We start from the raw sequence: 23,052 nt of genomic DNA on the forward strand, positions 1-23,052 counted from the left end.
TTATTGAATTTCTATACTGCCCTTTGTTGTAAACAAAAATAGCCTTTTTCCCTAATGGGGTACCCAAGAGCCCATATAGAGTCCTTACATAGGTTCCCTATTGGTAGGAGAAAATAACAGGGGCCAACCAGAGAATATTGAGAAGCAAAGCAGCTAGTAAGCTGGATCTTTATTGATCTGTTGCAACAGGGTGTTCCCCTCATCCGCAGGAGAGGAGGAGGAACCCAGAAAAATGGCATTATAAAGACTTTTGAAATTGCCACTGTAGATCAAGACCACCCCCAGAAACATCATATATACATCACAGAAGGGGTGTAACCTAAGACCACCCCTCAGATACATCACACCTACATCACAGAAAAGGAGGTCTAAAACAGAAATTTGAATGTTGTTTTACTCTTGTCGTTGTTTATCTCCTGTCTGGCAGGTTACTTGATTGTATTTCCTGGGGAGCCTGGCCAGTCTTTTGTAATGATAAATACTTAGTTCCTGGGCCAGGTCACAGGCTCACACCTTATTCAAACACAGACATACCCTTAAGACAGGATTTGTGAAGGAAAAGACAATGGGGAGGTTTCCCACTTTGACCTTGCAGAGAAAAGGTCATTTGCTCAGTTTAGGAGTCAAAATGGTTCCAGGTCGGTCTTCCTGTGCTGATCTATGTATGTGCTGGGTTGGTACACTTATGAACATTTAATATATATCTAAGACCATAAAATTCCTATCACACCTTCATATCCGAGGGTCACGGGGTGGTTTATAGTACAACAACACAAAATGGACGTAACATAGTAACAAACAGAAACAACAAACCATAAAAGCCGTAGATTGTTTGTTTACCGGTAGTCCATACGATACAATAATACAATAATCTTTATTGTCGTTGTCCCATACAGAACAACGAAATTGAAAAAATCTACACCAGACATTCAGCAACCAACAAGCCTGCTATCCCAGCTATCCCAACCTGGTTAGCCCCCTAAAAACTCTGATGCCCCATTTTTAAATCCAATATACTCCCATAAAGACTCCTTACACTGTGTTTAAAACCAAAATCGCATTTGGGTAGAAACTGTTTCTCAGGCGGCTGGTCCTAGTCTTTATAACCCTGGACCTTCTTCCAGAAGGCAGAAGCTGAAAGAGATCATTTCCGGGGTGCGCACTATCCTGCGCTATCTCTGCAGCTTTCTTGTGGCACCTGGAAGTGTAGATTTGATCCAAGGTGGGAAGAGTGCACCCAATTATTCTCTCCGCAGTCTTCACAACCCTGGACAGCGTTGTTTTTTCCCTGACCGTGCAGCTCCCAAACCACACACATAGACCATAAGTTAATACACTCTCCACAGAACAATGGTTAAATGCCATCAACAGGTCCTTTGAGAGATTGTTTTTCTGGAAGATTCTCAGAAAATATAACCTCTGCTGCGCTCTCTTCATCAGGTCTTTGCTGTTTTCTCCCCAGGTTAGGTCATCTCTCAACTCCATTCCCAGAAATCGAGACCTGTTCCACGCACTTCCCCTCAATAATAAGTGGCTGAATATTCAGTTTACATTTCCTAAAGTCCACAATAATCTTTTTTTGTTTTCTTTAAGTTAAGGAGTAAGTTGTCCATGGGTAGGCAAACTAAGGCCCGGGGGCCAAATCTGGCCCAATCGCCTTCTCAATCCAGCCCACAAACAGTCCGGGAATCAGCGTCTTTTTACATGAGTAGAATGTGTCCTTTTATTTAAAATGCATCTCTGAGTTGTTTGTGGGGCATAGGAATTTGTGCATTTATTTATTTTTCCAAAATATAGTCCGGCCTCCCACAAGGTCTGAGGGACAGTGGACCGGCCCCCTGCTGAAAAAGTTTGCTGACCCCTGCAAAGGCCTGCGAGAAGAGGAGTGCTTTTCGCTTGGCACTTAAAGAGATGTAATGAAGGCACCAGGCGAGCCTCGCTGGGGAGCGCATCTCACATATGGGGAGCCACCACTAAAATGGCCCCGTTCTCTTGTTGCCAACCTCTGGACCTCTCATGGAGGGGGCACACAAAGAAGGACCTCTGAAGATGATCTCAGGGTCCGGGTCGGTTCATATGGGGAGAGGCGGTCCTTGAGGGGTTGTGGTCCTGAGCCATTTGAGGCCTTGTAGGTCAACACCAGCACTTTGAATCAGCCCCAGAAACTAAGCAGCAGTCAGGCGAAGATCGGTGTAATACACTCAAACTATCTTGCTTCTGTGAGCAACCTGGCTGCCAAATTCTGCACCGGCTGAATTTTCCAAATTGCTCTGAGTCAGTCTTTGCCAACCTGCTGCCCTCCAGATGTTTTGGGTAATAATAATAATTTATTATTTATACCCCGCCCATCTGTCTGAGTTTCCCCAGCCACTCTGGGCAGCTTCCAACAGAATATTAAAATACAATAACCTATTAAACATTAAAAGCTTCCCTAAACACGGCTGCCTTCAGGTGTCTTCTAAAAGTCTGGTAGTTGTTTTTCTCTTTGACATCTGGTGGGAGGGCGTTCCACAGGGCGGGTGCGCCCACCGAGAAGGCCCTCTGCCTGGTTCCCTGTAACCTCGCTTCTCGCAGGGAGGGAACCGCCAGAAGGCCCTCGGAGCTGGACCTCAGTGTCCAGCCAGAACGATGGCGGTGGAGACACTCCTTCAGGTATACTGGACCGAGGCTGTTTAGGCTTTCAAGGTCAGCACCAACACTTTGAATTGTGCTCGGAAACATACTGGGAGCCAATGCAGATCTCTCAGGACCGGTGTTATGTGGTCTCAGTCACCAGTCCAGCTGCCGCATTCTGGATTAGTTGTAGTTTTCGGGTCACCTTCAAAGTTAGCCCCACATGGAGCGCATTGCAGTAGTCCAATCAGGAGATAACCAGACCATGCACCACTCTGGCCAGACAGTCTGTGGGCAGGAAGGGTCTCATCCTGCGTACCAGATGGAGCTGGTAGACAGCTGCCCTGGACACAAAATTGACCTGCGCCTCCATGGACAGCTGTGAGTCCAAAATGACTCCCAGGCTGCGCACCTGGTCCTTCAGGGGCACAGTTACCCCATTCAGGACCAGGGAGTCCTCCACACCTGCCCGCCTCCTGTCCCCCAAAAACAGTACTTCTGTCTTGTCAGGATTCAACCTCAATCTGTTAGCCGCCATCCATCCTCCAACTGCCTCCTGACACTCACACAGGACACTTCACCGCCTTCACTGGTTCTGATTTGAAAGAGGTAGAGCTGGGTATCATCCGCACATTAATGAACACCCAGACCAAACAATTCCCATCACGGAGTTGTAGTCTAAAATGTCCAAGTTGCTGGAAGCAGTGCTGTAATAGGGTACAAGGGCAAGCAAGAAGGGGGTCTACTGTAGGCATTTTTTCCCAAGGGACCCCAAGATCTGAAGCTTTCGCTGCTCTTGATTTAAATAATAATAATAATAGCAGCAGCAGTTTTACTGAGGCTGCTTTTTGTTTTTGTTTTTTTTATAGAATATTTATTGAGATTTTACAAAGACATAAGTTTACAAAATACACAAAAAAAGAACAAAACATATAAAAAGAAAAAGATAAAAAGGAAAACATACAAAAATACATAAAAAATAAAAAATAAAAATATAAAATACAAAATACAAAAAACGAATAGTTAAAAAAAATATCCATTTTTTATAACTTTAAACTCATTAGCTTGTTTCCTTGACCTCCTCACACCTCCCATTTTTGTATTCTCATTTCCATAATCAAATCAGCAAATCCTTACCCTCTTTCATTTATCTTAACTCTATATCTTAACATATTATAACTCTATATTTTCATCCTTTATGTATTCATTTTTGCATATTCTTATTAACTTTGTTGCTAATGCCGCTTATTTTCAATCCAGCATCATTTTAACATTCATTAATTTTACACTGTAATGAGGCTGCTTTTTGGAACATCCTACTATGTCATTTTGCACTTTAATGAACAGAATTGTTGCAAAATAAAAATAAAAATACACATTTTTCAGGTGTATACTCATGTTGCTTTCCCCCACCCATGTAATTCTCTATATTACTATCCTTGTCAAATCTGCAAGCATCACAAGTACTCAAAACAAGCAATTCAACAATAATCAAAATGCATCAGTGTTTACATGGGATTCCTAGGTTACAGGGAAATGTGTCTGTTTTGATCTCAAAAGTTTGCGTTTTTGTAGCAAGGGATTTGAGAGCCCCAGAACAGAGCCCTGTTCTCTTTCTCTCTTCAACAGCATGAAGGCATGACTGTTAAAGACACAGGGAGCTGCCTTCAGCCAAGTTAAATCCTTTGTCCATCTGGCTCCACATTGTCTATGTTCAAGACACAGGTTTTTCCCAGCCCTTCTCCAAAGATGCCAGGATTTTTGCATAAAGCAAGAAAACCTGGCACTTTTGCCAAAGGTCAGAGGGCAGGGGGGGAAATCCCAGCCACACAGAACATAGGGAACAGCCTGCATCTCTGCTGCTGCCGTTTTAAAACTGTATTTTTAAATACACCTTGCAAGCCCCCTTCTGTTAAAACCCGGTCTATAAATATCAAGTGAGGAAAAAAGCACTATGTTTTTTTAAAATCTACAGCTCCAAAACTATTGGGTCTGGCTCACCAACGCTACTTTGATAAAATTGGCTTCAGAGAGTCTTTTTGCAGACAGCATCTTGCCAAGAAGAAAGTTGGTCAGGGCTGGTTTCAAGAGGTCTGAAATCACCTTTCCTCATTTACTCAGAAGTATGCTCTCCTGGAAGGGACGTGGGTGGCACTGTTGGTTAAACCACAGAGCCTAAGACTCGCCGATCAGAAGGTCGGCGGTTCAAATCCCCGCGACGACGGGGTGAGCTCCTGTTGCTCGGTCCCTGCTCCTGCCTACCTAGCAGTTCAAAGCACGTCAAAGTGCAAGTAGATAAATAGGTACTGCTCCGGCGGGAAGGTAAACAGCGTTTCCGTGCGCTGCTCTGGTTCGCCAGAAGCAGCTTAGTCATGCCGGCCACATGACCCAGAAGATGTATGCCGGCTCCCTCGGCCAGTAAAGTGAGATGAGTGCCGCAACCCCAGAGTCGGCCGTGACTGGGCCAAATGGTCAGGGGTCCTTTTACCTTTTACTTTATGCTCTCCTGGGGAGTCACTCCACACTTCTTCTCCAAAGCGACTGATTCCTGGTAGAGCCATACTACAAGTTTTGCAAAATGAGGTGTGGTGGCTGTACCCAGAGGGTGGCAAGACTGGGCATCTGCCCGGCTGGCCCCCAAGACCAGCAGAGGGCCAGCTCCTTTCCACTTTGCACAGAGTGGTGTGCTGGGGGTTAACCCGAGCCACGTGGTCCAGGTCCGGTCCCGAATCCAAGGGTTCCACTTGGAGTCAGTCCGACAGGGCCAAGGCAGGAAACCAGGCTAGGTCAGGCACAGAATCAGGCAGGTTCTGGCAAACAGCAACATTGCTCCTGCAACCTAGGGTGGGGTCCGACCGCCTTTTATCTCTGCCGGGGTAACGGCCGGTCCTGATCCCCCGGCAACTCATCTCCCTGTCTCGCTCAAAGGTGAGCACTCCTCCTGCGAGTACTCAGGTCTCTCCTTCTCTCAGAACTCGGTCTCTGCAGCTCGGGAGACGTTGGTGGGTTACTAGACCCCGAGGCCACCTCAGCCTCTCCTGACCAAACCGGTAGTGGAGCAGCTGTAGGTGATGGCCCAGCTGAAGGCAACGAGGTCATCCCTGCATCTAGAGCCAGGGCAGGCTCAGGCCCCGGACTCGGCCCAGCTGGTGCTTGTTGCAGGGGAACCTGTGCAGACTGGGACTCTTCAGGATCAGGCCCCAGACTTGGTTCAGGTGATGCCTGAGGCAAGAGATCCAAGAAGGTCAGCGGTTCGAATCCCCGCAACGGGGTGAGCTCCCGTTGCTCGGTCCCAGCTCCTGCCAACCTAGCAGTTCAAAAGCACGCCAGTGCAAGTAGATAAATAGGTACCGCTGTGGCGGGAAGGTAAATGGCGTTTCTGTGCGCTCTGGTTTCTGTCATGGTCCTTCGTGCGCCAAAAGCGGTTTGGTCATGCTGGCCAGATGAACCCGGAAAGCTGTCTGTGGACAAACGCCGGCTCCCTCGGCCTGAAAGCGAGAGGGGCGCCGCAACCCCATAGTCGCTTTTGACTGGACTTAACCATCCAGGAGTCCTTTACCTTTACCTTTTTACCTATGCCACTTCAGACTGCAGGTGCCAGCGCTGTTCTGAATGTTTCTTAACGTATAGACGTACACACAAAAATCTTCCCTGCAGGTAGTAAACTAGGACATCATCGGGGTAATCGGTTGGCAGGGTCTTTATAAAAAAGATAAAGCCAGGAGGTCATCATTTAGAAATACAAGTCTTTACCCATGGTGCACCTAAGCAACTCAATGTCACTTAGGATTTTATCTTAAAGGTAAAGGTAAATGGAACCCTGACCATTAGGTCCAGTCGTGGCCGACTCTGGGGTTGCGCCGCTCATCTCTCTTTACTGGCTGAGGGAGCCGGCGCACAGCTTCCGGGTCATGTGGCCAGCATGACTAAGCCGCTTCTGGCGAACCAGAGCAGCACACGGAAACGCCATTTACCTTCCCGCCAGAGCGGTACCTATTTATCTACTTGCACTCTGACGTGCTTTTAAACTGCTAGGTTGGCAGGAGCAGGGATCGAGCAACGGGAGCTCACCCCGTCACGGAGATTCGAACCGCCAACCTTCCGAACGGCAAGTCCTGGGCTCTGTGGTTTAACCCACAGCAACACCCGTGTACCTTGGATTTTATCTTACATGTGTACAAATGCAGACACACAGGACTCCCTCTTTGTGGTACAATGTGAAATTCGGCTTTCCTAAAGGTCTAGCGTCCTCTGCCTATTTGACCCAAGTCTCTTCCAGATATACTGCTCTGCTTTTTGGTGTGTGTACTTGTCCTCCTGTTATTTTCATTCAACTGATATCTCAAAGGTTGTCACATGGCGGATGGAGCGAGCTTCTTTTCTCTGGCAACAGAGAGTAGGACCCGAACCCGTGGCTCCGAGTTACAAGACAGGAGATTCCAACTGAACGTCAAGAAAAAGAGCTTTCTGATGGCGAGAGCCGTTCCACAGTGGAACAGACTAGTTCAGGAGATGGTAGACTCTCCTTCCTTGTAAGTTTTCTAAGCAGAACTTGGACAGCCAACCTGTCAGGGACGCTTTAGCTAAGATTCCTGCATTGAGGCAGATGATGATGATGGACTATATGGAATTTGCCAAAGTGACCGGGAGACTCCAAGACCAGAGAGAAGAAACAGTGGAAGAAGATTGGAAGAAGCTTAAAGAATATTTGAAAAAAATATGTTAATATTTAAATGTTAGAATAGCTTTGGAAGTGGATATAGGCTGTAGGGTTAGAAGTAGAAGACAATGTATTTTAAAATAGTACTATTTTAAAGTAAGTGATAAAATGTGAAGACTTTTATGGTAAAAGTAAGCATGATTTTAAAAAATGGTTAGAAATTATGATATATGTAAACTGCTAAAGATGAGGTAATGAAAATCAGATAGGGGGGACTTGGGGAAGCCCACCTAACAATGTTTAGGAAAAAATAAGCATAAGACAAGAATTTGTTTGTATTGTTTGTTTTTCTGTTTGTGTTGTTTAGTTGTGTTATAAACAGAATAAAAAATTGGAGGGGGAAAAAGATTCCTGCATTGCAGCGGGTTGGACTAGATGACCCCTGGGGTCCCAATTCTATGATTTACTGGAATTTCAAAGAATGCAGCCCGGAGCAGGACGTGAAGAGAGAAGAGGGCCCCTCCAACAAAAGCCGTGCTGGAGATTTGTGAGTTGGTTTGATGGACGGCATCTGCCTTTGCATGGGAGACGAGCTCCATCTGGTGTAGATCTCCTCAATTTGCATCGGTGTCAAGGCGGTGAGGCGCACTCCTGCCTCCAGATCCTTTTCCAGTGCTTTGCTCTCATGCGGGCGGTGCTGTGGGTTAAACCACAGAGTCTAGGACTTGCCGATCAGAAGGGCGGCGGTTCGAATCCCCGCAATGACGGGGTGAGCTCCCATTGCTCAGTCCCTGCTCCTGCCAACCTAGCAGTTCGAAAGCACATCAAAGTGCAAGCAGATAAATAGGTACCGCTCCGGCGGGAAGGTAAATGGCGTTTCCGTGCGCTGCTCTGGTTCGCCAGAAGCGGCTTAGTCATGCTGGCCACGTGACCCAGAAGCTGTACGCTGGCTCCCTCGGCTAATAAGGCGAGATGAGCGCCGCAACCCCAGAGTCGGCCACGACTAGACCTAATGGTCAGGGGTCCCTTTACCTTTACCTTTAACCTGAAAAAGCAGGCCGCGGGTGACGCTGTGGGTTAAACCACAGAGCCTAGGACTTGCCGATCAGAAGGATGGCGGATCGAATCCCCGCAATGATGGGGTGAGCTCCCATTGCTTGGTCCCTGCTCCTGCCAACCTAGCAGTTCGAAAGCACGTCAAAGTGCAATTAGATAAATAGGTACCGCTCCGGCGGGAAGGTAAACGGCATTTCCGTGTGCTGCTCTGGTTCACCAGAAGCGGCTTAGTCATGCTGTACGCCGGCTCCCTCGGCCAATAAAGTGAAATGAGATCCGCAACCCCGGAGTCGTCCGCAACTGGACTTAACGGTCAGGGGTCCCTTTACCTTTACAAGGCCGCGAGGTTAACTCCTACCTCCAGATCCTTTCCCAGTGTTTTGCTCTCACAACTACCGGGGATCTTGGAGGTTGCAGCGAGAAGAGGCAGCAGCGCCTAGCGGTCAAAGCTCGGTTCAAAAAAAAACCTGGGGAAGAACCAGTTGGCCTCCTCTGAACCCCAAACTGTCCTGAGGCTGTCCCAGCGTCTTGCCTGCCTGCCGTCCCTCCCTGCGCCAGCCCTTCGAGGCTGAACCCATCCCCGGTCCCCATGGATTGCTCAAGCCCCGGGCGGCATCGCCACATATAGATTCGCCACCTGCCGCTCTGGGGACACGTGGCGTCCTCCGTACAGTGCCCACGCTATTTATAGCAGCATTCTGCGCAGATTAACACTCGCCCAACGAGAAGGAGCTGAATTATTGGGCCTATAAATACATCAAAAGGTCCGTGACCAGAAAGAAGAGGACTACCAAGAAGACTGGAAGAAATTTAAAGACTATTTGAACAAACATTCTAATATTAAAGATATGTAACCACTTGAAAGAACCAATCAGGCCTAGGACTAAATTAGACTTAAATATATAAATAAGAAAATGTACTATAAGAAAGGTAAAGAAATTCGAATACAACTGTAATGTTGTTTTATGAAATAATGATATTGGAAACTGCTACATTCAAATTAAGAGGAAATTCAGATGGAGGAGATTAGAGGAAGTCAACTAAAATGTTTATGAAAATGAATTTTAATTAATTAATTGAGTTTCTTTTTTTCTGTTTAGGTATTGTAATGGTTCTAGGGGTTGCTCGTGCGTAAACCGGTGCAAACACCTGGCTGGGCTGCCTGAGTGAACCTTTTCTGTCCGGACAGCCACTCACCCGTGGCTGTCTCAATCGCTGGCAGAATCCGTCAGTGGGCATTTCTTAAACTTCTTCCAGCAAAGAAGCTCTTTGACGCCTAGTCTCCTCCTACTCTCTCTGCGTGAAAGGCTTCTATGCAAGGAGGGCGTAGGCAGCGGAGGACCCTACTCTCCCCGCTGGTCCCCGGCAAGGAGTCATGGGACCGCCTCGCCACTTCCCACATCTGCTCCCCTTCTCCACTGGTGCTACGCTGATTCCCTTCCCCAGAAGATGGGCTGCTTCTCCCCATCCCGGGACGCTCTCTGGAATCCCTCCGGATTTTGCTCTCTCCCTCCGGCACTGATGGCAGCTCCCTGACAGGTATTTTAAGTCTGTTATTCTTTTTCACTTCTCTATTGTGTTGTTGCATATTTTCTTTTTTGTTATGTCTATTGAAAATTAATAAATATTATTGTAAATATATATATATATAAATACATCAAAAGGCCGACGAGCGAACTGGGGAGGAAGAAAGCCGGAGTTGCGGGAGGAGAGGGGACGCAACCGGGGACAAAGGGGTGACCCTTCGCAGAACTGTAGAGTTCTGGTTGGGATTCCCAAAGGTCATCTAGCCCAACCCCACTTTTGCATTTGGAATGGGGCCAGAAGATCAATTACAAAGCCAAAATGATCTACACTAGAATATTACCGTATTGGCCCCAAATATAAGCCGCAGTTCCCCCCCAAATTCCGAAAAAGTTAAAGCGCAGCTTAAATTTGCGACCTTGCAAAAATTGGCTTTCACGGTATCGCTGCCAAAACAGACATACGGTAAGAAGGGACCAAAAAATGTTTTGCTGCCGATTTACGAGTTTGAGACCGTTGTGCAATTAATTCTAATGTCATTCATTGCTTTCCCCATATTTTACAGTGCAGTTATGATTTTGTTTTTTATTTTATTTTTTGCATTTACGGTGCTACAAACAGGTGTTTAACCCACTTGCAGGTCCTCTCTAGTATCCGTAGGATTTTCTTCTACATTTGCCATTTACGTGTGTGAGTGCCTGTGGAATTGCAGCAACTGAATTTGCAATTATTGGAATTGTATGGGACTTTAGCATCCGGGCAGAATGATGGAGGTGGAGACACTCCTTCAGGTATACTGGACCGAGGCCATTTAGTGTTTTCAAGTTCAGCACCAACACTTTGAATTGTGCTTGGAAATGTACTGGGAGCCAGTACAGGTCTTTCAAGACCGGAGTTATGTGGTCTCAGCAGCCACTCCCAGTCACCAGTCTAGCTGCCGTATTCAGGATTAGTCATAGTTTCTGGGTCACCTTCAAAGGTAGCCCCACGTGGAGCGCATTGCAGTAGTCCAAGCGGGAGATAACCAGAGCATGCACCACTCTGGCGAGACAGTCCGCGGGCAGGGAGGGTCTCATCCTGCGTACCAGATGGAGCTGGTAGACAGCTGCCCTGGACACAGAACTGACCTGCGTCTCCATGGGCAGCTGTGAGTCCAAAATGACTCCCAGGCTGCACACCTGGTCCTTCAGGGGCACAGTTACCCCATTCAGGACCAGGGAGTCCTCCCCACCTGGGGCTGGGCAAAGGACTCTTTCCCTCCAGTGATACATCCCACTTCTGACACCAACAAAGTCCCCCACCAATTTGCCTGAGCTCTTACGGAAGGAGGAAACGGCTTCCGAGACACAACGGAGCAGTTTTAGACCAAATCAAACCCTGGCAACAGTGACAGGCTCACATCTATGCCAGTGCCCTTTAGAATCTCCTCTCAGCCTCTCGACTTCAGAAACACGGCTGGTAGCAACGTGAGACCAGAGCCTTTACTGCGGCTGCTCCCATATTGAGGAGAGATTAGAATTTTCCCTCTTTATTATCTTTCCATTGGCAGACTAAGACCTTCCAGTTCAGCCAGGTCTTTGGAAACCAATGTCTAGACAACATTGATGCCTGGCCTGCTGTCAGAGTAAATTATATTTTCAGTTCCTGCTTCTAAATGTGCTTTGACGCATTTTAGCTATCCTTTTCAACTAGTTTTTCTTACTTTGCAATTATCATCCCCAGCATCAAAGTTATTCCACGCTCTCCGCCAGGAGGTCCCAGGGAAGGTTATAACAATTTAAAATTCAGAATTGTAAACAGTTAAAACACGCTGGGCTCCATGAACCACTCCCATCCCTGCTGGTTCCAGTAAGAACCTTAACTGTTAATAACAGATGCCTACGCTTGCATTTTATTTTTCCTTCTCCAACCCCATCCCTTTTTCCTTACGTGTTGTGTCTTTTTGGCTTACCGCTATTTTATAGTGAAGTTTTCAAATGTCAGGAGCTGCCTTGAATCCCAGCTCGGGAAAATGTGGCATATTTACACATTAAATAAAATTGCATTAGATCAGTAAATCAATTCATTACACACACAAACAAAGACACACAGAGGCCAGGACTGACCTTGGAGTCTCTGAATCTGCTTCGTGAAGGTTTCAGCCTGCAGAGCACTGGTAAGTCTCTCGTCTTCCAGCAACCCTGCCGCAGAGAGAAAAAGCAGAATCAATCGTTAACCCTTTTGAGCAGGCAGCTACAAATTCAAAAGCCAGGAGCTCCACCTTCTCAAAAGCAACCTGCAGATCACCTTCCTTGCTATGGCTCCTCTGTTGTGCTGGTCCCGGGGGGAAGGTACCATTATCGTAGTCCGAGTTCACAAGACGAGAGGCGAGGTCCGAAACAGGGAGCCAGGCGGGGAACAGGAATGCTGGAAGGTCAGAAGCAGGAGGCCGGGCAGGGAACAGGAACACTGGAAGGTCTGAAGCCAACAACGACGTTGTTCCCGCAACCTGGGACCGGGCTGACTGGCCTTTATCTTCTCTGAGGCCAGGGGCGGTCCCGGCCCCCTGGAGCCCCGCCTCTCCTGGCCTTAAGGCGAGCACTCCTCCTGGGAGCAACCAGTTCCCTTCGCCTCTCTGCCCTAAGCCTCTGCAGTTCAGGAGAGGCCCAAGGGTTACTGGGCCCCGGAGGAGGCGCACCTGTAGACACTGAGTCCTCAAGCACCTCTGGGGCCAGAATGGTTTCACCTGGTGCCTGCTCCTGAGGATCTGACACAGGTGCAGGCTCCTCAGAATCTAGGCCTTGCCCCAGTTCAGCCGGCCCTGGAGGCGGGGACTCCTGTGCAGGCTGGGATTCCTCTGGTTCAGCCTCTGAATCGGAATCCCAGGCCATCACATCTGTGTTGCACAGTTGTCTTTCCGAAACCCCAGCTTCCGTTACAGAAGCAAAGTGAAATCCTCTCTGGGGAACCAAGGCTGAGCTTGGCAGTCCCTGCGCAATGTTGCTTAAAAGCTGCCTGCACCTTTACCATTTACAGTGGTCCCTTGGTTCTCAAACTTAATCCGTTCTGGAAGTCCGTTCCAAAACCAAAACGTTCCAAAACCGAGGCGCACTTTCCCATGGAAAGTAATGCAAAATGGATGAATCTGTTCCAGACTTTTAAAAACAACCCCTAAAACAGCAAATGACCATGCATTTTACTATCTAACAAGACCACTGATCCATAAAATGAAAGCAATAAACAATGTACTGCAGTTACACAATCAATCAGTAGCTGAACTGGGTTCCACACAGTCACAAAAACCACTGGCGGAGGAATGGGGGTGCGGGGAGTGCAATCCGCCCGAGGTGTCATCCCGGGGGGGTGACATCACCATGGGTGCCCCCCAGGAAACTTGCCCCTCACCCTGCCCCCATGGGCGGCTAGCCCTGCCCGCAGGAGCACAGCATGTGTGCCGCTCCATGTGCCGGAGGAGCTAGCTCTGCCTCTGACAAAACCAAAACCAAAAAGCTGCAAAAACAGAAAATAAAGAGCAAAAACATGCAGACCTCAGCGTAACACTCAAAACGGAAGTGCGGCACTCCAAACAGAGCACGTTCAGCTTTTGAAAAAAGTTCACAAACCAGAACACTTACTTCTGGGTTTGCAGTGCTTGGGTTCCAAGCTGTTTGAGTACCAAGGCGTTTGAGAACCAAAGTGCCACTGTATTAAATTCTACCTGCTGCCTTGTGGGATAAATTCTGAGGAAGAAGAGACTCAGAGGAAATTCCTACACAAACCCAGAGTGAAGTCCTTAAGGCGGTTGAATGGGGGCCTTGTTAGGCTTGCCGTACATCCAGAATTTCCTAGACATACCCGGAATACTGCAGATGAAAGCAGAGTCCAGGCAGAAATTGGCTAAACTTTTCTGTCCAGATTTTCACAATAATGTGCCGCATTCTGGATTAGTTGTAGTTTCCGGTTCCCCTTCAAAGGTAGCCCCACGCAGAGCGCATTGCAGTAGTCCAAGCGGGAGATAACATAATTAGAGCAACTTAATTTAATGATGAGGGACACGGGTGGCGCTGTGGGTTAAACCACAGAGCCTAGGACTTGCTGATCAGAAGGTTAGCAGTTCGAATCCCCTCGACAGGGTGAGCTCCCGTTGCTCGATCCCTGCTCCTGCCAACCTAGCAGTTCGAAAGCATGCCAGTGCAAGTAGATAAATAGGTACCGCTCCGGTGGGAAGGTAAACGGCGTTTCCGTGCGCTGCTCTGGTTCGCCAGAAGCGGCTTAGTCATGCTGGCCACATGACCCGGAAGCTGTACGCCGGCTCCCTCGGCCTATAGAGCGCCGCAACCCCAGAGTCGGTCACGATTGGACCTAATCGTGGGGTCAGGGGTCCCTTTACCTTTAATTTAATGATGGGCATAAAATGCATGGACTTGATCCAACTTTTCATAGCCTGAGCGTCATTTACACTTCTGGCCTCCTCTCTGCTTTCCCCCTTGCCCCCTTGGCACCACCTGGTAATCTCACCGACCCCCGGGGGGGGGCTACCACCCACTTTCAGAACCATAAGCCAGTCTGTGCGAACGCATACCAAAGAGCAGACATATGATCTCACTTTCTGCATAAGATTTGTGCAAGCAGATCGCTCCACAAGTGGGTCGTCTGGAGGAAATTAACACGACCTGAAAAAATTGGCATGTTCCAGGGACCCCGCAGCCCTGAGGCAAGACACCCACCTTGCAATTCGAGGGAATCCCCTTCATGCTTGAGGGCCACCTCCCAGACTTCTTCCAGCTCGTCCAACAAACGCATCACCTGGGCTCTCAACTCCAGCTGCTTCTCCTCGTCCGGCTCTTTCTCGTCGTCCGAAGAGTCCAAGTTCCTGACCTCCACCTCGTCCTCCTCCTCCTCCTCCTCCTCTTCATCTTCCTCATCTTCCTCCTCCAACTCGTTTATTTCGACATTGGGGGTCTCCACCTCACCTGGGAGGAAACATACCTCTGTCAGCAAAAGGCAGAACGGGAGAGGAGAATCGTAGAGTTTGGAGGGACACCCGGGGGTCATCTAGTCCAACCCCCTGAGAGTACTGAATCCCTTGCAGTTGGCCATCCAACCTCTGCTTATAAACCTCTAAGGAAGGAGAGTCAGCCGCCTATCATGTTAACGCAAGCAGCTTTCGCCATCGTCTGGCAGACAAGAAGAACTTCAACAGGAGGCAGATGTGTGGGAACATTCAGGTAGGTAGGAGAGGATATGTTGTTTATTCATATCCTTCCTAACTTACGCTAGCAAGTTCCGTTACTTAGCAGAGTTTTACATTCCCCTTTTAAACACACAGCGGATAACTGGTTGCAGGCTCGTGTAAGCCTCTCACTATCAGGTTCCTGCTACGTTCCCTTAAAGGTAAAGGTAAAGGGACCCCTGACCATTAGGTCCAGTCGTGACCGGCTGTGGGGTTGCAACGCACATCTTGCTTTACTGGCCGAGGGAGCTGGAGTACAACTTCTGGGTCATGTGGCCAGCAGGACTAAGCCGCTTCTCGCGAACCAGAGCAGCGCACGGAAATGCCGTTTACCTTCCCACCGCAGTGGTACCTATTTATCTCCTTGCACTTTGACGTGCTTTTGAACTGCTAGGTTGGCAGGAGCAGGGACCGAGCAACGGGAGCTCACCCCGTCGCGGGGATTAGAACCGCCGACCTTCTGATCGGCAAGTCCTAGGCTCTGTGGTTTAACCCGCAGTGCCACCCACGTCCCTCTTAAAAGAATAAACACACCACAATCTTGTGTAAAGTATATAAAAGAAGTTTACTCACATCATCAGTTCACAGTTGGATCCCTGAAGGCAGACTTAGTTACAAAGTATATACATGGGGATCTATCCCATATGGGGATAACCCCAGTGTCCTCTGTTGGCTGGAAGCAGGAGGGGGAGAAACCTGGAAGCAGGATCTGCCCAGAAGAACACCCCCTCCCCTCCTGGGGTTTCCAGCAACAGGAAGGTGCCTCAGACACTTGGTCCATCGAGTCCAGTATTGTCTGAGTTTCAGATTGAAGGCATTCTCAGTCCTACTTGGAGGTGTCAGGAATCGAACTCAGAACCTTCTGCAGACGCTCTACCTCTGAGCCACTGCTCTTCCCCATCTACACTGTCATTCTGCAGGCTTTTAAAATCACCCCCTCCATTTACGCAGGCTTTTCCCTAGAGTTCTCCAACCCAGACTTCTGTTTTAATTACCGTGTTGTTCTAACGGAATTACTTCCTTGCCTATTTTAATTATGGGTGCCTATACTGTAATGTTCTAATGGAATTGCTTTATCGTGCATTTTAATTATGGGTGTTTATATTTTAATATTCGTGCAATTGGTTTTTGCGCTTGCAAAGCTATCCTGGCTTTATGCTTTATATAAATTAACGCATCAGCAACAATTTCTTATGAATTTGCTGAAAACCTCTGAGCAGCAGCTGAGTCACAGGCCCAATTTTAAGGTTAGAAATAAAAGAAAGGGGGTCCTGTTATCTCCCGCTTGGACTACTGCAATGCGCTCTACGTGGGGCTACCTTTGAAGGTGACTCAGAAACTACAACTAATCCAGAATGCGGCAGCTAGACTGGTGACTGGGAGCAGCCGCCAAGACCACATAACATTAGTCTTGAAAGATCTACATTGGCTCCCAGGACGTTTCTGAGCACAATTCAAAGTGTTGGTGCTGACCTTTAAAGCCCTAAATGGCCTCGGTCCTGTATACCTGAAGGAGCGTCTCCACCCCCATTGTTCTGCCCGGACACTGAGGTCCAGCGCCGAGGGCCTTCTGCCGGTTCCCTCCCTGCGAGAAGTGAGTTTACAGGGAACCAGACAGAGGGCCTTCTTGGTGGTGGCACCTGCCCTGTGGAATGCCCTCCCACCAGATGTGAAGGAAATAAGTAGCTATCTTATTTTTAAAAGACATCTGAAGGCAGCCCTGTTTAGGGAAGTTTTTAACATTTAATGCTGTATTGTTTTGAACACTCGATTGGGAGCCGCCCAGAGTGGCTGGGGAAACTCAGCCAGATGGGAGGGGTATAAATAATAATTACAGTGGTACCTCTGGTTGCGTACTTAATTCCTTCCAGAGGTCTGTTCTTAACCTGAAACTGTTCTTAACCTGAAGCACCACTTTAGCTAATGGGGTCTCCCGCTGCTGCCGCGTTGCCGGAGCACGGTTTCTATTCTCATCCTGAAGCAAAGTTCTTAACTATTTCTGGGTTAGCGGAGTCTGTAACCTGAAGCGTATGTAACCCGAGGTACCACTGTAATAATAATAATAATAACTTATTATTATTTTGGCTAAACGTTAGGGTGCACTTCTTGACTGTAATGAAATCTCCTTCATTAGAGGTGTAGAAACAAAGTCTGGATGCCTGTCCATCAGGGTTGCTTCAACAACAAGATTCTTGTGTCAGCAGGGGGTTGGACTAAATGACCTCTGAGGTCTCCTTCCGGGGCAAAGTTGGGGAATCTGACTGACTCCCATCAGCCCCAGCCAGCATGGCCAATAGTCAGGGAATGATGGGAGCCGTAGTCTAACCACCTCCGAAGAGTCCCAGGTTAGCCTGTAATTTTTAAAAAATTATTCTTATGCTAACACATTTTTTTATACTGCTCTTTTTAGCAAATAGTTTAGATCCTGTGTGAGTGTCTGGAGGTGGTTGGAGGATGGATGGCGGCTAACAGATTGAGGTTGAATCCTGACAAGACAGAAGTACTGTTTTTGGGGGACAGGAGGCGGGCAGGTGTGGAGGATTCCCTGGTCCTGAATGGGGTAACTGTGCCCCTGAAGGACCAGGTGCGCAGCCTGGGAGTCATTTTAGACTCACAGCTGTCTATGGAGGCGCAGGTCAATTCTGTGTCCAGGGCGGCTGTCTACCAGCTCCATCTGATACGCAGGATGAGACCCTACCTGCCTGCGGACTGTCTTGCCAGAGTGGTGCATACTCTGGTTATCTCCTGCTTGGACTACTGCAATGCGCTCTATGTGGGACTACCATTGAAGGTGACCCAGAAACTGCAACTAATCCAGAATGCGGCAGCTAGACTGGTGACTGGGAGCGGCCGCCAAGACCATATAACACCGGTCTTGAAAGACCTACATTGGCTCCCAGTACGTTTCCGAGCACAATTCAAAGTGTTGGTACTGACCTTTCAAGCCCAAAATGGCCTCAGCCCAGTATACCTGAAGGAGCGTCTCCACCTCCATCGTTCTGCCCGGACACTGAGGTCCAGCACCGTGGGCTTTCTGGCAGTTCTATTATTGCGAGAAGGCAAGTTACAGGGAACCAGGCAGAGGGCCTTCTCGGTAGTGGCACCCGCCCTGTGGAACGCCCTCCCACCAGACGTCAAAGAGAAAAACAACTACCAGACTTTTAGAACACATCTGAAGGTAGCCCTGTTTAGGGAAGCTTTTAATGTTTGATGTATTACAGTATTTTAATATTTTTTTTGGAAGCCGCCCAGAGTGGCTGGGGACGCCCAGCCAGATGGGCAGGGTATAAGTAATAAATTATTATTATTATTATTATTATTATTATTATTATTATTATTATTATCTTCTAAAGGTCTTTTGTCTAGTAAGATGCATCTATAATGCTAAACAGCAGCCCTGTTCTAAGAGGCCAAGAAGTATAAGAGAGAAATCAAATACGCAACGTGGTGTGAGAAGTTTTTGCTGTCGTTCTCAACGGGGGCAAAGAAGCTGAGTTATTCAGAGCATTTGCTCGCAATGCCTGTTTTATTCTAACCGACAGCAGCCCCCTGGGGAACGAGGCAGGCAGGGAAAAGGCTCTTCAGACTCCCTGATTCTCCTTGCAAGCGGGAATAGAATCAGAGTTGGATGCTACCTGGCGAGGTGTGGCTTGGATGACCCCACAATTCCGTTTGCAACCTGCCATCTCCACAACAGCTTGCGGCAGGCAATATTTCTTAACAGCGGAGAATTCCTGTGAAATAAAGATCTGCCCCCTTAATACAGAGCCTGCAAGTCAAGTGAGACCTGGCAAACTCATTATTCTTATTAATATTCCACCAGGCTGGCTCATAAGATTTTGAACATTAAAATGTTAAGTAAAGGTAAAGGGACCCCTGACCATTAGGTCCAGTCGTGACCGACTCTGGGGTTTTGCGCTCATCTCCCTTTACTAGCCGAGGGAGCCGGCGTACAGCTTCCGGGTCATGTGGCCAGCATGACTAAGCTGCTTCTGGCGAACCAGAGCAGCGCACGGAAACGCCGTTTACCTTCCTGCTGGAGCAATACCTATTTATCTACTTGCACTTTGAGGTGCTTTCAAACTGCTAGGTTGGCAGGAGCAGAGACCGAGCAACGGGAGCTCACCCTGTCGTGGGGATTTGAACCACCGACCTTCTGATCAGCAAGCACTAGGCTCTGTGGTTTAACCCACAGCACCACCCGTGTCCCCAAAATGTTAAGACCAGTTTAAAATAACTTGCAATTACAGAAATAAGATGGGTCCTAAAAAACATGCACCTGAAGGGTTAAAGGCCAGGGACAAGTGTCTTCAGCATCCTCCAGAAGCTGTGCAATGAAGGTGCCAGACATGCCTCTGTGGGGAGGGAGTCTCATGGATTAGGGGCCACCACAGAAAAGGCCCTTTCTCCCAGGCTACCATCCTGAGCCTCAGAGGATGGAGGAACTCTCAAGAGGTTCCCCTCTGGGACCTGAGTCATTTAGGGCTTTATACCCTTGTACCTATGGGACCACCTCTCCTAGTATGTCTCACGAAGGACCTTACAGTCTTCAAACAAAAACATCTTGCAGGTCCCAGACACAGAGAGGTTAGGCTGGCCTCAACCAGAGCCAGGGCTTTTTCGGCTGTGGCCCCGATCTGGTGGAACGCTCTGTCCCAAGAGACTAGGGCCCTGCGGGACTTGACATCTTTCCACAGGGCCTGCAAGACAGAGCTGTTTCACCAGGCCTTTGGCCAAGGCACAGCCTGACCCCCTCCTTCGGTAATCCTCACAGAACTCTGGCCCAATGGTTGCCATTAATTTGATTCTGAATTGATTTTAGAATGAATTGATTTTAGAATGCTGTGTTACTTTTATTGTCGTTAGCCGCTCTGAGCCCGGCTTCAGCTGGGGAGGGCGGGATATAAATAAAAAAAAATATTATTATTATTATTAGCACCTTATGAGAATGTAAGAACGTTTTTTCTCCTGCTCTGGGATGTAGGACCTGAACTCATGGCTTCAAGTTACAAAAGCCGATTCAGGCTAAAGATCAGGAATAATTTTCTGATGGTAAGAGCTGTTTGGTAGTGGAACGGTCTCCCTCTGGAGGTTGTGGACTCTCCTCCTTCCTTGGAGGTTTTTAAGCAGAGGTCGGATGGCCCTCTGTCATGGATGCTTTAGCTGAGATTCCCGCCTTGCAGGGGGTTGGACTAGATGACCCCTGGGGGTCCCTTTCAACTCTCCAATTCGATGATTCCAAGACAAGGCTGCTGGGTCAAGCCAACAGCCCATCGAGTCAAGAACTCTCTTCTCACAGCAGTCAGCCAGAGGCCTGTGGGAAACCCGCAAACAGGATCCAACCACAAGAGCCCTCTTCCCTCCCGCAGCTGATATTCAGAAGCATTGCTGCCTCTATAACCCTCTTCTCCTCCCCCATGGATTTGTCTAACCTTCTTTGAAATCCCTGTGGGAGGGAGTTCCACAGGTTAACTGCACTGCGTGAAGAAGGGCTTTCGTGCATCTGCCCCTTGAATCTCTGCCTGCTGCAGTGTCTGCTGAGTGGGGCAATCTGGGGTGAGGGTGGGGCGGGCTGGACAGCCCCCAAGCCCCACCAGCGTTCTGTTATGGGGCACAGACCACCCGACGCATGTATCCCTAATGGGATACATTTCTTCCTAAGGCCTCCACAAGTCTCCGAAGATCGCATCCTCGCTTCTTTCTTGGAGGGTTATGTAACTGGGTCAATTGGGGGGGGGGGAGAGAGAAATCGGGTGGGCAGCTGGAGGGGGGCGGAGGGAGAGATTCAATTCCTCTTGGACAAAGAGAAGCCCTTTTCTCGCTGCAGCCCTTTCAGACACAATTTAAAGGGGGTGGGGTCCAGATGGAACCGGGGAAGGGGGGCAGGAAAACGGACTAACTCCTCAATGATCGCAAGGATGGAGCGTCCAGTGTGTGTGTGTGTGTGTGTTAGAGACACACAATTTAGCCGCATTTCCAAAAAACCCACTTCCCCCTACACCAGGACGCGCACTCTCCAGAAAACTCCCGTTTTGCATTCCTTTTTCTCCACCGGTTTGCCCCCAAATCCCGTTCTCCAAGCGGAGCCGGGACTCCTCAAGAGGTGTATATTTGGGGAAAGGGTCTTGGGTAGCAAAGGGACTGGACTTTCTACCACGTACCCTCCTCGCCCGCCGGATGACATAACCACCACCCGTGATGTCATCAGCGCAAGGTGTGACTATATTTTTGCAAAGAGAGAGATGGGTGGAGAAGGGTCGCAGCGGGGAGGGCTGAAGATGGGCACAAGACGGCGGAGTAGGGGGAAGGGCAGCCACAGGTGGAAAGTGGAGAGGGGGAGGAGAAAGAGGGGGGTACGGGAAGGAGGAGAGGAAGAAGAGACCCTGGAGAGGTGAAGGCGCTTGGAAGGGAGATGGATGGAGGGGACGCAACGGAAAGGCTGCGGTGATGCAAGGGGAGGGGAGCAGGGGGGTTGCGGGGGTCCTTGGGGGAGTTGGAGCGGCGCCCCCTCCTCTCCATCAACCCCCCCCATCACTGACCTGCTCTCTCCGTCCGCCTCCCAAGCAGCTGCGTCTCAGCTGCCTCCATGGCTGCTTCTGGAGCGAAAAAGCAGACGGAGGGGGGGAGGGGGAAGCAGGAGGCGGGGGAGGAGGGGGAGGGGAGGAGGGGGAGGAGGCAGGGCCCACCCCCAGGCTGGCGGAAGGCGCACACACACACAGAGGGCTGGCGCTACCCGGAGCCCATCCTCACAACCCGGGCTGGCGCAACCCAAACGCGACACCTCTTTTGGCGCGCTCGCGCCGGTACCCAAAGATGCTTTCTGTTGCGCGCTGGAAATCGGTACCCAGGAGCGCGCAGCCGAGCTTTTTGCCGCCCGGGTGCCCAGCGGGAAACATCGGAGGCGTCTCCGGCTCGCCATTCCGCGCGCGTAACCGCTGTGGAGGGCTCGCAACAAAGCGCAAAACGCGCACATAAATGGACACCCGGCTCGTGTCGTTTCTGGCGAGGCCTGCTCTTTAGCCAAAGGTTAAAACCTCACGACTTCAGAGCCACCGACACGCCTGTGCTTTTGCAGGGGGCCAGCACATACACTCGCACATCCTGGCAGATGTCCCGAGCCGGGGAGCATCAGCGCGTGGCTCTCCCCTACCTCCCGGCACTCAGACATGCCCCCAGACACGCGCGCAGCGCTCGAAATGCGCATTCCCATCTGGCGAGCTCTGCAAGCGCTCGAATCGACGCGCACCAAGGAGCAGGCGGCGTTGTCCGCTTGGCACGCACACCCAACGGTAGGAGAGCAAGCTGAGCACCAGCCGGGACCCACAGCCCAGCCCCACATTTGTCCCCAACTGGGCACACACAAACACCCGGCACGCAAACTCGAAGCACCCGCGCGGACCTCCTGGGAGAGGCCGGGGTTTAAATCCCCCTGGCTGGTGGTGACCTGGCCGGGGCAGTCTCTGCCTCTCAGCCTAAACTAGGATGGCAGCCTGGAACTACAGAAGGCTCAAGGTATTTTCTTCCCCGTGGAGAGCTGCTGCCAGTCCGAGCAGCCCATACTGAGCTACATGGACTCAGCATTGATTCCCGCGTTCCTATCTGGGAAGGGACATAGCTCAGGTTCAGTCCACAGGTGGGACTGGGCAGGTTCCCCACCAGAAACCCTGGACAGCTGCTGCCAGTCAGTTTAGACAGTACTGAGCTAGATAATTAATAATAATAATAATAATAATAATAATAATAATAATAATTTTTATTTATACCCCGCCCTCCCCAGCCAAGGCCGGGCTCAGGGCGGCTAACAAGCAATAATAAAAACAAGTTGAATGATTACAACTTAAAAACAAGATTAAAATACAACATAAAATACTGAAGCATTAAAATATTAAAATGCAGCCTCATCACAGGAAGAGAAAGAAAAAAGAAAGAGGGGGAGGGAATCAAATTGGTTCCAAGCCAAAGGCCAGGTGGAACAACTCTGTCTTAC

The 23,052-nt window shown here is 49.3% G+C and overlaps 1 protein-coding gene across 6 annotated transcripts in view; it reads right to left on the bottom strand.

Moving 5' to 3' along the window:
• The window catches only part of CCDC136 (coiled-coil domain containing 136), a 48,064-nt gene that overhangs the window by 19,067 nt on the left and 5,945 nt on the right, over positions 1-23,052 (bottom strand). For 3 of the 6 annotated variants that reach the window (XM_083700629.1, XM_083700626.1, XM_083700627.1), the window contains exons 1-3: positions 21,605-21,690; positions 14,560-14,823; positions 11,959-12,033 (exon numbers count right to left, since the gene is read on the bottom strand). In XM_083700629.1, coding sequence (XP_083556755.1) covers positions 11,959-12,033; positions 14,560-14,823; positions 21,605-21,653 — 388 coding nt within the window. In that variant the 5' untranslated portion in view covers positions 21,654-21,690. Of the gene's footprint in view, positions 1-11,958; positions 12,034-14,559; positions 14,824-21,604; positions 21,700-23,052 lie in introns of those variants that run through there. The other 3 variants (XM_083700631.1, XM_083700630.1, XM_083700628.1) reach the window with 2 other exon arrangements.

The sequence above is a fragment of the Podarcis gaigeae genome, assembly GCF_964106915.1.
Source record: "Podarcis gaigeae genome assembly, chromosome: 10".
Classification (NCBI taxonomy): Eukaryota; Metazoa; Chordata; class Lepidosauria; order Squamata; family Lacertidae; genus Podarcis; species Podarcis gaigeae.